This window comes from Mesoplodon bidens (assembly GCF_964165515.1).
Source record: "Mesoplodon bidens genome assembly, chromosome: 8".
NCBI classification, from domain to species: Eukaryota; Metazoa; Chordata; class Mammalia; order Artiodactyla; family Ziphiidae; genus Mesoplodon; species Mesoplodon bidens.
The window spans coordinates 79,716,069-79,730,067 of NC_138165.1; the positions used below are offsets into that span (position 1 = coordinate 79,716,069).

The 13,999-nt window shown below is 45.6% G+C and overlaps 1 protein-coding gene across 4 annotated transcripts in view; it reads left to right on the forward strand.

Moving 5' to 3' along the window:
• CDK15 (cyclin dependent kinase 15) overlaps nucleotides 1-13,999 on the forward strand; it is a gene marked incomplete at both ends in the record, with an annotated part of 86,485 nt that overhangs the window by 63,397 nt on the left and 9,089 nt on the right. For all 4 annotated transcript variants that reach the window (XM_081242541.1, XM_081242542.1, XM_081242543.1 and 1 more), the window contains 2 exons: nucleotides 6,117-6,165; nucleotides 13,009-13,148. In XM_081242541.1, coding sequence (XP_081098667.1) covers nucleotides 6,117-6,165; nucleotides 13,009-13,148 — 189 coding nt within the window. The remainder of the gene's footprint in view (nucleotides 1-6,116; nucleotides 6,166-13,008; nucleotides 13,149-13,999) is intronic.

Genomic DNA, 13,999 nt, shown 5'->3' on the forward strand with positions numbered 1-13,999 from the left:
TCATTCAACAAATATTTATTTAATGCTAGGTGCTGAGACTAAGATTCAAAAATAAATAATACATTGATACCTGCCTTCAAGGCATACAGTCTAGAGGGAGAAACAAATAAATTCTACAATGTGGAAAGTATTATTATAGCAGGATCCCCTAGGGACCTCTAGGAACACTTGGAAAAGGGCCTTGGTTTGTCTGCGGAATTTAGGGACTGTTTGGGAGAAAGAGACATGAGCTCGGTTTCAGGCATGATGAAGTGGGCTTTCTCCAGCTGAGCAAGAGGGGGAAGGACATGCCAGACAAAGGAACTTGACACAGAGGAGTAGGAAAGCCGGTGTACCTGGTAATATACAAGCAGGTGAATTGCTCAGGGAAGCTAGAATGTTGTCTTTGTGGCAGACCATTGTCGGAGATTAACCTGGAAGGACAGATGGGGAACAGATTGGAAAGTGATTTGTAATCATCCTAAGGATTTGGACTCGACTAATAAGCAAAGAGAAGGCATCGGATGATTATTAGCAGGGAAGTGATATGGCAGGATTTAAATTTTAGAAAAAATTGCTTGGAAGACTATATGTAGAATTAAATTGGTGGTAGTCAGTGTGGCAATGCTCTAGATTCTAGAAGATAAATAGGAAGTGTCAACTAGAGCAGTAGCAATGGATGAAGAATGTTGGGGCAAATCTAAAAAGCATGAAGGAGGTAGACTCAAGGGGAGGTTGTAACTGATTGGATTTGACTTGCGAAGGAGAAACCTAAATCCAGTGGGTGAGAGAATGATAATACCATTTACTGGCACAGGAAATAAAAGGGGGAAGGAACAGATTTGTGGAGAATGTAATGAGTATAAGGTTTGAACATTTCAAGATGAAGATATCTGTGAGACCATCAAATGGAGATATCTGAAAAGCAATTAGAAGTACAAGCCTGTGGGGAATTCCCTGGCGGTCCAATGGTTAGGACTCTCCTCGCTCACTGCCAAGGGCCCGGGTTCAATCCCTGGTCAGGGAACTAAGATCCCACAAGCTATGCAGTGCAGCAAAAAAAAGAAAAGAAATACAAGCCTGTGATTATAGGGGTCTAATCTAGAAATACGAAATTGGAAGTCATCTGCTTAAAGTGGTATTTAAAGCTCCAGGTGTGAGTTCAATCGCGCAAGGGAGACCGTGTGGAGAAAGAAGACCATGATGGCACCCAGGGGGACCAGTGCTGAAGGATCCAGTAGAGGGAAAGGGTTCTTTGGAAGCTGAGAAGGAAGGGTCAGAGAGGCTGGAAAAGACCAAAATATGATGATAATTACCATCATTGTCGTCATCATCATCCCATGGAAATCATACGGCTGTAAACTTGGGGGAGCACCAAGTACCATGTCTGTGCATTTCCAGTGCTGAGCACAACACCTGCATGTGTGGCCCTTAAACACTTGTAGAGGCTACAGGGGAGTGATAAATGTCAAGTGATGCGTCATTAAATACCATAAACACCGAATGGCATGATCGAGCTATAGCTCAAACATCGTCTGTGGGTGTGGAGAGACATTAAACACTGCCCCCGGGAGAGGGGAGACTCCTGACCGAGCCCATCACCTCCACCTTCTCCATCCACGCACCGGGAGCCAGGCCTGGCTTCCCCTCCCTCTCCAGAGACCATTACCTTAGGAACAAGCTTCCGAGGATAGATATTTTCTTAGAATCCACAAAAAGTTTTGATGCAGGGTTAGAAATGTGAGAAGCCCCCAGTGAGCGTTGAAGTGCCAGGCTCAAATGCCAAGGAGCACCCTCCGTGACAGCGCTGGCTTTTGGTGTCCCGATGACACTCAAACAGGAATGCCAAGTTCAGACTCCCTGAGCAAAAGACTAAGCCAGCTACCTGAGGAAGAGGGAGGCGAGCAGCTGTGAGGGCTTGAGTGTGTATATCTGGGGTGAGGCTGGGGGTGAGGTAGACGAGCTACAGATTTTTGCAAAGGCTCGAGATAGCGCAGTAAGGCTAACAGCATTATCAACTATCTAAATATATGGTATCTCAAGAATGCATTGTGTCCGGGAAATTCCAGAGGTGTCGTTCAGTAGACCGCACTATAAGATAACCTTAGGGGGACTGTGGTAAAGACTATAGTAACTAGAAAATGTTTCACCTTGAGCTAAGGCTCAAAATGGTCCTGGTGATATTGTATCAACCAACCAACACATCTCTATTGACTTGAATCAGTTGTGGAATGAGCTTTCTTAAAGGTCTATGAAAAAATGCATTACTTTACTATGGTAGCAACAGTTTGGCCCTCATTTTACTTTTACTCTGTTCAGTTGGGAAATTAAAATGTTCAGCTTTTAAACTTGGCTTTTACAAAAGCGAAGTTTACTTTGCTCTTCCTGCCTCAAATTCCAACTGAACTCAAACGAGAACCCCTTTAAAGAGAACTGCAGAAGGAGCAGATGGAGAGGAATCTGGTCTAATGATTAACCATCAGCTTTGGAAGGAGAAGGGAAATAAGCTACTGACAGACCTACGATTTGAGAGGCTACTGAAGCCAGAGAAACAGACTTCTCTTGAAATGGCGCTGGGTAAAATGCCTGTTTGTGGATCATTCTCTCATTGATCCCTTGCGGTTTAACTACTGGGAAAAATCAATGGGAACGAGGCAAGGTCACCCAGCATCAGGTTATCTGCTTAAGAGCAGAGGGCTGGCCACAAGCGGGCGCTGGGCTTTGGCTCCGCTTCATAACCAGCAACCTGGCTGACGCTGGACACATCAATCCGCTATCTGGGCTAACGTAGCTACAAAATAGATGGGGGAAGAGAGTCAGGCACAGTCTATGCAAGACACGGAACCTCAAGTTCAATGTTGTCACATTGCCTCCTGGGGCCAACTCTTTTTTTTTTTTTTTTTTGCAGTACGCGGGCCTCTCACTGTTGTGGCCTCTCCCGTTGCGGAGCACAGGCTCCGGACGCGGAGGCTCAGCGGCCATGGCTCACGGGCCCAGCCGCTCCGCGGCATGTGGGATCCTCCCGGACCGGGGCACGAACCGGTGTCCCCTGCATCAGCAGGCGGACTCTCAACCACTGCGCCACCAGGGAAGCCCTGGGGCCAACTCTTACAAGTCATCCTCTACTGGTAGAATTTATGAGGAATGATTTTTTTCCTTCATCATGCTTCCTCTTTCACATCCTTGAAAAACATGTGAAGTATGCATCAGACACGGCGTTCTGTGATTTTTATGTACATTGATTAACTGAATTTTCACAAGCCTACTTGAGGAAATGAGCCCCAGAGAAGTGTGTGGGAGTTGCTGGAAGTTGCTGGTCGACCCTGCCCTCCTTGATAGACCAGTGTCCTCTGCCTCATTTAGTGCCATTCTAGAAACATCTGGAGACCATTAAACATAATAACAACCACACAACAACCGACCAATGCTGGGCCCTCCCCAGGCTCGTTGAATCAGACTCTGTGGGGTGGAGCCAGCGCCTCCTTTTTGTTCAAAAACTCTCCCAGGTGATGCTAGTGTGCTGCTTGGCTTGAGGACCACTTGTGTGAGACCAGGTTGCTTCTCCAAAATGAGAGGTAGAAACAAGAAGAAGAAAAAGGAATAAGACTAACATTGATTGAGCCCCTACTACAGGCCAAGTGCTTAATCTTATCTAATCCTCCCAGGCAACTGGAAGAGTGTTCCCACTTTACAGATTGAGAAACTTCTGAGTTACTTAACCAGAGAGGTGAAGTAATTTCCCCCAAAGCCCAGAGCTCATAAGTGGCAGAAAGGAGATTTAAGCCTGGGCTTGTGTTCATGTTACTACACCACAGAGCTAAGGCACACACCTCTGGCCCACACTGAAAACTCAAAAGAAATTAAGCTAGGTTTGTAAGAACTCAAGCTTGGAACACGTTAGAATTTCAGTAGAATGAAACAGCAAATTATGGATTTCCAAGGAGAACAATAAGCAGAAACCTTATTGAAACCTGAGAGGAGAAATACATGGTACATCAAACAACAGAAAGAGGCAGAAAGAAAAAAGGCAAAGGATGAGGAAATACTTATACTTCACTCACTGCTCTAATTCTCACAACAACCCTGTGCAGTAGGAGCTATAATTATCTCGCTCCTGCAGATGGGAAAACTGAGGCCCGGTGAGGTTAAGCAACACCCTCAAGTCATACAGCTGGTTAAGTGGCATAGTGTGTATTCAAAACCCAGGTCCAGGGCTTCCCTGGTGGCGCAGTGGTTGAGAGTCCACCTGCCGATGCAGGGGACACAGGTTCGTGCCCCGGTCCGGGAAGATCCCACATGCCGCGGAGCAACTAAGCCCCTGCGCCACAACTACTGAGCCTGCGCTCTCTAGAGCCCACAAGCCACAACTACTGAAGCCTGCACCTAGAGCCCATGCTCCCCAACAAGAGAAGCCACCACAATGAGAAGCCCTGGCTCGGCAACGAAGAGTAGCCCCCGCTCGCCGCAACTAGAGAAAGCCTGCGCACAGCAACGAAGACCCAACACAGCCAAAAATAAATAAATAAATAAATAAATAAAATTTTTTTAAAAAACTGCCAGCAGAGTAGTTCACATTTGATTGCATCTGACCTTGAAAACTCAGCTTAAATTATGTTCTTCGATCACAGCTTTCATTCTACAGCTCTTAACACCATAATGTCCATCTTTAATTGAACATATTTTTGAAGTTACACAGTAATATGTGCTTTTTATTTAAAAATAAATAAATTTAAGAAAATTAGCATAGAAGTGAGAAGGGTAAGCCCTAGTGACCATTATCACGATCAGGTGAGTGGTCTTCCAGGGCTTTTTACATACACATACAGACATGAATAGGTCAGTATTATCAAAACCATTTTTTGCCCAACTATGATTAAATTCTTTGTTGGATAAACAGTCTTGCTGTATTCCATTCCTATAGGAGCTGGAAGAAGAGAGGTTTTAAAACCAAGAGAATTATACTTCAGGCCCAAGGAAAATATAAAGCAAAAACATCCTTTTACATGAGAGTTGAAATACTCTTTTCTCAATTTGGAGTCGAAATAGAAGGATTTGATAAGTAGCATAAGCTTACATCCTTGCAGCCCCTTTTAGCACCCTTACATAGAGTAAGCATTTAATTAGTATTTCTTGAATGAATAAGAAATTGTCTCCTTTTATAGTGGTTTTATTTTGGGTTAAATAGTGTCAATATAAAAAATAATAATAATAGAAACACATGTATCCACATGTAACGTTGTAAAGAGTGCTCCAAAGAAAATTACAAATCGTATTATCATCCATTTTGGATTATTCAAGCCAGGATTCACTTCCACCTTTACTGTAAGTGACATATAAAATTAGTCCCGTTAACTTTTTAACCACTTCTGAGTTTTTAAGACTTTGCCCCCTCATTTGTCACGCGTTTTCTTGGAGGGGGGCGGGGCAAGCACGTTTTGTTCTCTCAAATGAACTGTAAGCTCTGTAAGAGTGGGGAAGCTTCTCGTGATTACTTGTGTATTCTCCCAGCACTCGGCACATGTTCTGCACCCAGCAGACATTAAATATTGTGACTGTATTATTTTAGTTTGCTAGGGATGCCGTAACAAAGTACTACAAACTGGGTGGCTTAAGCCACGGAAATTTATCGTCTCACGCTCCTGGAGGCTAGATCTGAACCTGAGGTGTTGGCAGGATTGGTTCCTTCTGAGGGCTCTGAGGGAAGGATTTGTTCAGGCCTCTCTCATTGGCTTGTACGTGCTGTCTCCTTCTGTCTATTCTTTGTCTTCCCCTATACATGTCCGTCTCTATGTCCAAAATTTCCTTTTTTATTCGGGCCCTGGTCATATTAAATTAAGGTCCACCCTAATGACCTCATCTTCACTAATTATATCTGCAATGACCCTGTGTCCAAATAAGGTCAAATCCTGAGGTACTTGGGCCTATAGGACTTTGACATATGAATTCGGGAGAAGGACACAACTCAACCCAGAATAGTGACCTTCCATTTAAACTTAAACTCACTTAGTTTGCCTACCTGATAACTGAATTCCCTGTTACCCCAAGCCAAGAAGAGCATTTAGAATTTTAATAATAGTTTTGGCCACAGGATTTTAGGGTTGTTTTTGTCTTTTAACGTGTCTGTGTATGCTTTCCAGAATGGTTCCCACTGCCTAAGCCTCAGAGCCTTGAGAATGTCTGCAACCGGTGAGTACCGCCTTGGAAAGCTTATCTTGCAGCAGGGTTGGAGGGACATTTCCCTGGGTCTCAAACTGATGAACATCCAGCCCCTGAGCACCTTGATCTGGGGGCCCTCAGCCCCAGGAAGACGCCTCTTGGACAGGCAGCCACCTGTGAGTCTGTTAGTTTTTCTCTGTGAACCATTTTACTTCCTGTGAGTTTGGTCATTAAAATTGTTTTGTGCCCCTCCACCCTGCCCGAGGCCCTGAGAACGAGGGAGCGTTGGCCTGTAAGAAGACCTAGTGGGTTTATTATTCTCCGACACAGAAACCAAATGACATCACTGAGCAGCTGTTGGGGGGCAACGTGATTCACGGAGGCCACGCTTTCCCAGGCCCTCTCTACGCAGCCTCGGCTCGGACCAGGGCAGACTTTTATTACCAGCTTTCAACAAGTCCCCGGTTTCTTTTGCAAAGTAAAACAGATAATAGAGACATTCCCGGAATAGTTAGCTAACTAAGCCGTGCCAGGCAACCTCAGAGCTAAGAAGAACTCAGTGTTTTCGGACAATGACCAATTACAATAACCAGTATTATTTGATCTGAGAGTAATTAGCCAAGGCTCTGTTCTTTTTGCTTCAGTGAGGAGACAAACAGGGCAGTGAGGAAAACATCAGAGACAGGGGAAAGGGGCTCAAATGTCAAAGAAAAACACCCTCCCGCAGGTGGGGAGAAGAGAAAGAGACCCTCAGTGAACGTTTGAACGTTGCTCTTCCCTGAAAATGTGGTAGGGTTTAACCCAACCAAAGTTTGTTTGATTTTTTTTTCCCATACTTACTGTTCATGTGCTTTAAAAAGCCTCCACGGAGAGTGGATATCAGAACACGAAGAGTGAAATAGGTCGGAACACAGAACTATGAACTACCAAAGGATCTTTTTTTGGGAGGGACACGATTCTCCCCAGGGCGTCCGCACGCTGCACTCTCATTTTCAAACGCGCTGTATCACCTGAAACTCCCCGTTGTTTTGGAGACAGGTTCCAGGGAACTGCTGTTTATCATTTCATGCAAGACGTGCAAACTTCCTCTTGCCCGCATAGTCAGGCTCCCTAACCCCTAACTAGGGGGATTTGGATTTTCATGCTGCCCTGTGGCTTTCTTCCATTTCACCACTGGCTTCCAAAATAAACGGTAACTCCAAACCTGCAGACCGCCTTACTACCCTGCACTGCTGCTGTTGGCACTGTTGCACGGCAGGAGAAAGCGCCTGCAGCCGCCCAGCCAGCCCTTCCTTCTAGGCTGAGCAGGACGTGGAGTCGCTGAATATCCCGCTGGCTTTTCTGACCATAGGCAACACCTCGGCCCACTGCCTCGTTCCCAGCAATACCTCTGCCTTAGCTCAGACTCCTGGCTTCTCTTTGCTCAGATTCTCAAAGCAAGGAGTAATGGCTAGAGATGTGCTGTCTCATGCCATAGCCACTAACCACATGTGACTATTTCAATTTACATTATTTAAAATTAAATTTGAAATTCAGTTACTCCAAGGATTTACTGTATAGCACAGGGAATTATATCCAATATCTTGTAATAACCTATAATGGAATATAATCTGCAAAAGAAAACCCCCAAAACTGAATCACTACGCTGTACACCTGAAACAAACACAATATTGTGAATCAACTATACTTCAACTTAAAAAAATTTAGCTGCTCAGTTGCAGTAGCCACATTTGAAGGGCTCAATAGCCACATATGAGTAGTGGATACCGTATGGGACGGGGCAGAAATAGGATATTTCCATCAGCACGGAAAGTTCTATTAGACAGCACCGGCCTAAGTTATCACATGAGAAAACTCTTGGCTCTGAGAAGGGCTTTGTCACTGAAAGGGGACTAAGGTTAGGTGGGATGCTTGCTGTGTGCCTAGTAGCGGGCTGCACGTGTTATTTCACTTATGCCTCACAAATCTCATTCCCATTTCAAAGAGAAGGAAACTGAAGCTCAAAGAAGTTCAGTAACTTGGCCAAAGTCATCAAGCTAAGTAAGCGGTAGGACTGGGCTTCATCTGGTACCCAGGTCTCTGTGGCTTTGTCAGTTGAGTCAAGTTGCAAGTGTGATGAGTAAAGAGTAGCCTTGTTGTCACGGGCTTTTTTACAATATTTCTGCCAAGGAGCGGAGGAACTGTGAGCGGACTGGAAATGCACCTCGAGGCCTTGGGGGTTTGATGGGATTGCGATTAACATGGGCCTAGTAAGTGCATACTCACTCGTTAGACTGATTAGGAAATTATAGGACAGCTTCTCTGATGCTGTTTCTTTCTAGTGTTGGAGATATTTCCCTTTTTTTCTTTTTTTTTTTTTTTGCGGTACGCAGGCCTCTCACTGTTGTGGCCTCTCCCGCTGCGGAGCACAGGCTCCGGACGCGCAGGCTCAGCGGCCATGGCTCACGGGCCCAGCCGCTCCGCGGCATGTGGGATCTTCCCGGACCGGGGCACGAACCCGCGTCCCCTGCATCGGCAGGCGGACTCTCAAGCACTGCGCCACCAGGGAAGCCCTATTGGAGATATTTCTTATTGGGGATATCTGCTTTACCACACCCCAAACTGACAGCAGTAAAAAAGTACCCACTCCCCTGAAACAACAACAAGACAAAAGGTCACCATCGAAAAAAACCAATATTTGATATTTGAATAAAGTCTGCAGTTTAGTTAATAATATTGTGCCTATTAATTACTTAGTTTTGATCATTTTACTATGATTATCTAAAATGTTAACAGTAGGGGAAGCTAGTGAAACATACAACGATTACTCCTGAAACTCTTCTGTAAACTTAAAATCACTTCAAAATAAAAACAAACTGAAAAATTGGAAAAAGGATAGTGACCACTCTGTCCCTGCCCTTTTTCTCTTTCTATGGATCTAGGGGAAAACAACAAAGGACCCAGCTGAACTCACCGTGACCAGCCTTGTGCTGCAAACAGATAAAGCCCCTCCCCCCATCCACCTGCTGGCAGCAATGGCAGTGGGAGAGTTCTATACTCAGCGCCAGGCTGTGCAGAGAAATCAAGGCTCTTGCCTTAGGCCCCTGAGAGCCACCAGATTCCAGATATGTTGAGTGACTCTTTCTTATTGTTCATGTTTCTATTCTGGACTTCTAAAATTAAATGTGGATGTCCTCGCACCCCGCACATCTTTCAGAATTGATTTACAATTATAATCCTTCTTACCACTTTCATGAGCAGTGGGGCCCGTGGCAATTCAGGTTGGCTGGAATGAATTTGTCTTCTTTGCACACACAGACAGGAGCTCTCCCAGACTGCTGGTGGAAATGGAAATTGGGACAACTAGCTGATAATCAAAAAATGTAACATGTTGTATAGTATCCTTCAACCTGGGAATTTCAATTTCCAGAATTTATACTAAGGAAATTATTGCACAAGTACACAATGATTTCTCTTTGAGGATATTTGTCACAGCATGATTTTAATAGTAGCCCCTTACACCCCAACAAGAAAGGAAACAACTTCAATAAGCATTTGGCTATGTGGACTATGGTATAGCTACATAGTGAAATGCTCTGCAGTCATTAAAACTTTGTCCCAGAAGGCTATTCAAAGTCCTGGGAAGATGATCAAGACACTCAAGTGCAAAAAGTAGGTTGAACAGCATGTAGAGTATGATCCCATTTTTTTGTAAAACAAAAAATATATCTGTATAAAAATAAAGGACTAAAGAATAACTAAACACTAAAGCAATGGTGATTATCTGAGTGAAAAGGGTCATCTCAGAGTGATGAGATTTCAGCTTCAGTTTTCTTTCTCTGCATTTTCTAAGTGTTCTACAACAAACGTATTATTCTGGCAATGGAACACTTCTCACTTCTGGAAATGCTACTAGTAGGAGAGGCTCACCAGAGGATTCTTTGTCTTTATTAACAGACTCTCATTAATTGGGTGGTAGGTTCTCTTAACTTTGCAAGGTACTCCTGGTATGTTCCATAGCTAATATCACAAGCCTAACAAATAAATATCTATTAACATTTAGCCTATATGGAAATGTGCTAGTAGGCAAATTAATTTTGCGATGTTCGCTTTTCATGTCAACTTTCATTTCCAAAGCAGGGGTTGTAACCAGTGAAGAATTGTTCAGGTAGGAGTTAGAGGAAGTGGGAAATTGTAGAAAGTTGCCAATAAAGGCAATGGATAGTAAACAAGACTATAGATGGCAGAAAGAAGCAGAATTATACAAACATGGAGGTAAATTAACATTTGTGCCCAAAGAAGCAACATCTGTATCCCTAGGGCTCTTTTCTCAGCTCCCAAATAAGAGATCATAGCAAGGTGGAGATTCTTAGGATGCTTGTCCAGATCAGGTGGTCCTACTATAAGCCTTTACTATGCTACGAGTAAAGGCTCGTAGTCAGGAGGGCACGTATTTGGTTTATACAGGGAAGACCAACGTGAAATTGTCTCCCCCGAGGAAAAGGCTTCATGCGTATACTCCGCCTCTGCCAGCTGAGGAGCAGAAGTAGGTGGTGGCGGTCACAGTTTGGAGGCCGTGAGATTGAAATAAGTCCCAACACCACTAAAAGCCCTGACACAACCTCGTGGGAAGGGCGGGGGCCGGGGGATGGGGTGGGGTCGGGGGAAGGTTGGTTAGTTGAAGAGGAAAGTCCTCAAGAAGAAGTCCCCGTATTACTGACCGGTTCCCACTCTCCTTTCTTTCATTTGTCCCCCGGAAGTGGCCTTGCTCTGCTTCTATGTGTCCCCACAAGCCCCGTAAGCTCCATCAGCCTTTCCTGGCTTCGGCAGCCACCCCACCTAGATACAGTCTAAATAAAACCAGTATGTACGCCCGGGCTAACACGGGTTGGAACAAGTCCCCTAGCCTTCCTTGCCCAATCAGATCGCAGCTCCTAAGCCCCTTCTCCAGAGCAGTTCTGTAACAATTCAGTTGTTATGAGCATGCTGGGTGGGAGTGTGCAGAGAAAACACATCTCTGACTGGGGTGCAGTGTGGAGGTGGATGCATCGCTCCCCTCCCCCCCCCATAACCACCTGTCCACCCGCCCACCCCCGGAAGTTCAGAGAGGTTTCAGGCCCTAATTTCGCCACGCATCCCACTCCACCACCCTGTCGTGAAAACGGACTGGCTAGAATCTTTTTCACGAGATTTTCCCTGAGTCTCCTTCCAGACTGGTCCTGGGTCCTGCTGATCTGAACCAGCTTTCGCACTCCGGACTCCTATTTCATTGGCCCTGAAAATCTGCGCCTGGGCAGGGCACCCTAGATGGAGAAAAGACCCGCCAGCATTTCAGGCCACAGGCTACTAAGCAGGCCTCCACCCCCGGTTCCCTTCTCTTCCAGCTGGCCTGGAAATTTGCAAGGACCGGGGATTTGCAGATTTCTTTTCTATTTTAAGTCTGTGAAGCATTTACTCTTGAGTTTGAGGGTAAAGTTAGCTATCTGTTTGCAGAAACAGTTTTATGTCATGGGAATCAGATACCTGAAAGTTTTTAATGCAAATCTTATGCAAAAATTAGGCAAATTCCACCTCTGGGCCAGGACTTCCTGCATCCCTGCATCATGGCACCTGGGGAGGGAAAGGGTATCTGTTTGTCGCTTCAGGTTGATATGTACATTCAACCTTAAGGAAGCCCATCTGGTTTTGCTTAATTGGGGAGTTGCACGGCCATGCAACTGAATTCTGAACATCAGGCATCAGTTCGGAAGTTAACTGTGTCTCGGGATCAGCACAGTTTTCTGTCTTGTGCTTGCCACTTGTAAACCTGTCTGTGGTCTCTAGAGATGGGTGTACTTAAATGATTGGCACTAGATTAGCAAAGACTTTCAGCTACTGTAAGTAAATAGGAAGCATGGAAGACTCACAGAGCCTGCAGGGTCAGCCCCTTGCCACCCTCCCTGGCTTCATATCAGGCCCCTCTCCTCTTTGTCCCAGGCCAGCAAACTGGCCTTTCTTCCTTTCTTTAAAATCACTCTTCTCCCTCCCACCCTGGGGGTCTGCAACGCCTGCCCCTCCCCTGCCCCAGCTCTTCAGCTCTCAGCTCAAATGCTGCTTCCTCAAGTAAGTTCTCCCTGACCACCTCCCAAGTCTGGACCTTTTTCTTCCCAATTGTGCTTATGCATCTGTATGACCATTTGATTAGTGTCTGACTCCTCTGCGAGATTAAGCTGCCAGAAGACAGCTTCCCTGCATCTCCCAGATCCAACCGCCTACATAGTAGTTGCTCAGCTAATGGATTTGCTGAACTCCAAATTTATCATTCAACATAAGGTCAACTTGAGGATTTGTCCTTACTGTCATTTGGATACTTAATTATCTTTCTTGCCTATGCTCCATCTCAGGGGAAACCAATAGAGCTTCTTAGAGACAAACCCTGGGAGCTGAGCTTCAGAAACACTGTAAATAAGGGTTTTTTCCACCCAAGTTTCACCCTCCAGAGTCTCCTCTTTCCCTCTTCCCCTCCCAGGATTCTGTGCTTCTCACCCTTGGAACATATTTCCATCTGGGCTTTTCTGCTTGCTAGAGGCTGCTGTGTCCCTCAAAGAAGAATCCTTAATTATATATTTCTGTTTCTATTATTACAATTCCAGGTCCTTTATGTGCACCTGGTACCCAGAGCCACGGTGGAGGGGGCGGGGGCGGGGGCTGAATGGTGGCAATGCTGGAAATTTCCCTTCATCTTAGTAACAGGACAGGTAAGAGTTTCAACTTGCCGTCAACTTTACTAGTCCCAGGAAAATTCTATTTGAAACTCTCCTAGCCATCTCCTTTTCTTTACTTTTCTTCTTTCCCCCTTGATTTTTCAGAAGTGAGGCCTCTGGAGAAACTCTTTTTTCTCTCTCACTTTTCCAGGTTAGGCAGGGCTCCGGAAGCTGAAGACCTGGCCTCCCAAATGCTGAAAGGCTTTCCAAGAGACCGTGTCTCCGCCCAGGAAGCACTGGTTCACAGTTATTTCAGGGCCCTGCCTGCTCAGCTGCACCAACTTCCTGATGGTGAGCAAGGGAGTGTGTGTGTGTGTGTGTGTGTGTGGTGTGTACATGTACACATGTAAGTCTCGGTGTCTAAGTATTTTCTCAGTGCACTGGAGAATGATAGAATTTGCAACCAGAAGTGAGCTTAGAGCTGGGAGAAGTGAGGTGGGTTCAAATCTTGCCTGAGGGTTTTTTTTTGCGATTTTCTAAAACTCCAAAGTTGAGGGTTGAGGTGACACAGATCTCCTTGTAATGATCCAGACTTTTCCCATGTACTCACTTACTCTTAGAAATTGGATGAGATGAAAGTTGCCTCTGAGTTTGCTTTCACTAGCATCTGCCAGGAGAAGCAAAACCAAAGTTTCTAACAACCCCCTTTTCTCTTTCCGTAGAGTAAGATGATAGGTGACACGGATATATCAGGAGAGGAGAGCTGGGCCTGTCTTGATTGGGAATCTGATGCTGCCCAAGGAAGTACGGGGTGGGGCATGGGGAGAGGGGAGCGTCCTCCCAGGCTGGACGCTCACGGGAAGCACAAGTTACCCTGAAATCAGCTTTGCTGCCTGGGCCTGAAGTCATCCTCCAAATCTGAAAACTGCTGAGAGATCATGTGGCTGGAGCGCTCCTCATGTTTCTCAGGACGTGGCCAGGAAAGGCTGTGCAGAAGTTGTGGGCAGTGCAGTCATGGCCCCGGCTGTTTGCAGGGGACTATCCTTAGGTGGAGTTTCTTTGAAAACATCCAGCATTCGACTGAAAACAGTTTTTAGAAGTCCTAAGCCAGAGAGAAGAAAGCTAATAAGGAAGGTCTAGGGGCTCAGACTGGGTGGGGGAGGGTCCTGGGCTGGGGGGTGTGATGGGGCGAGGATGGGCAT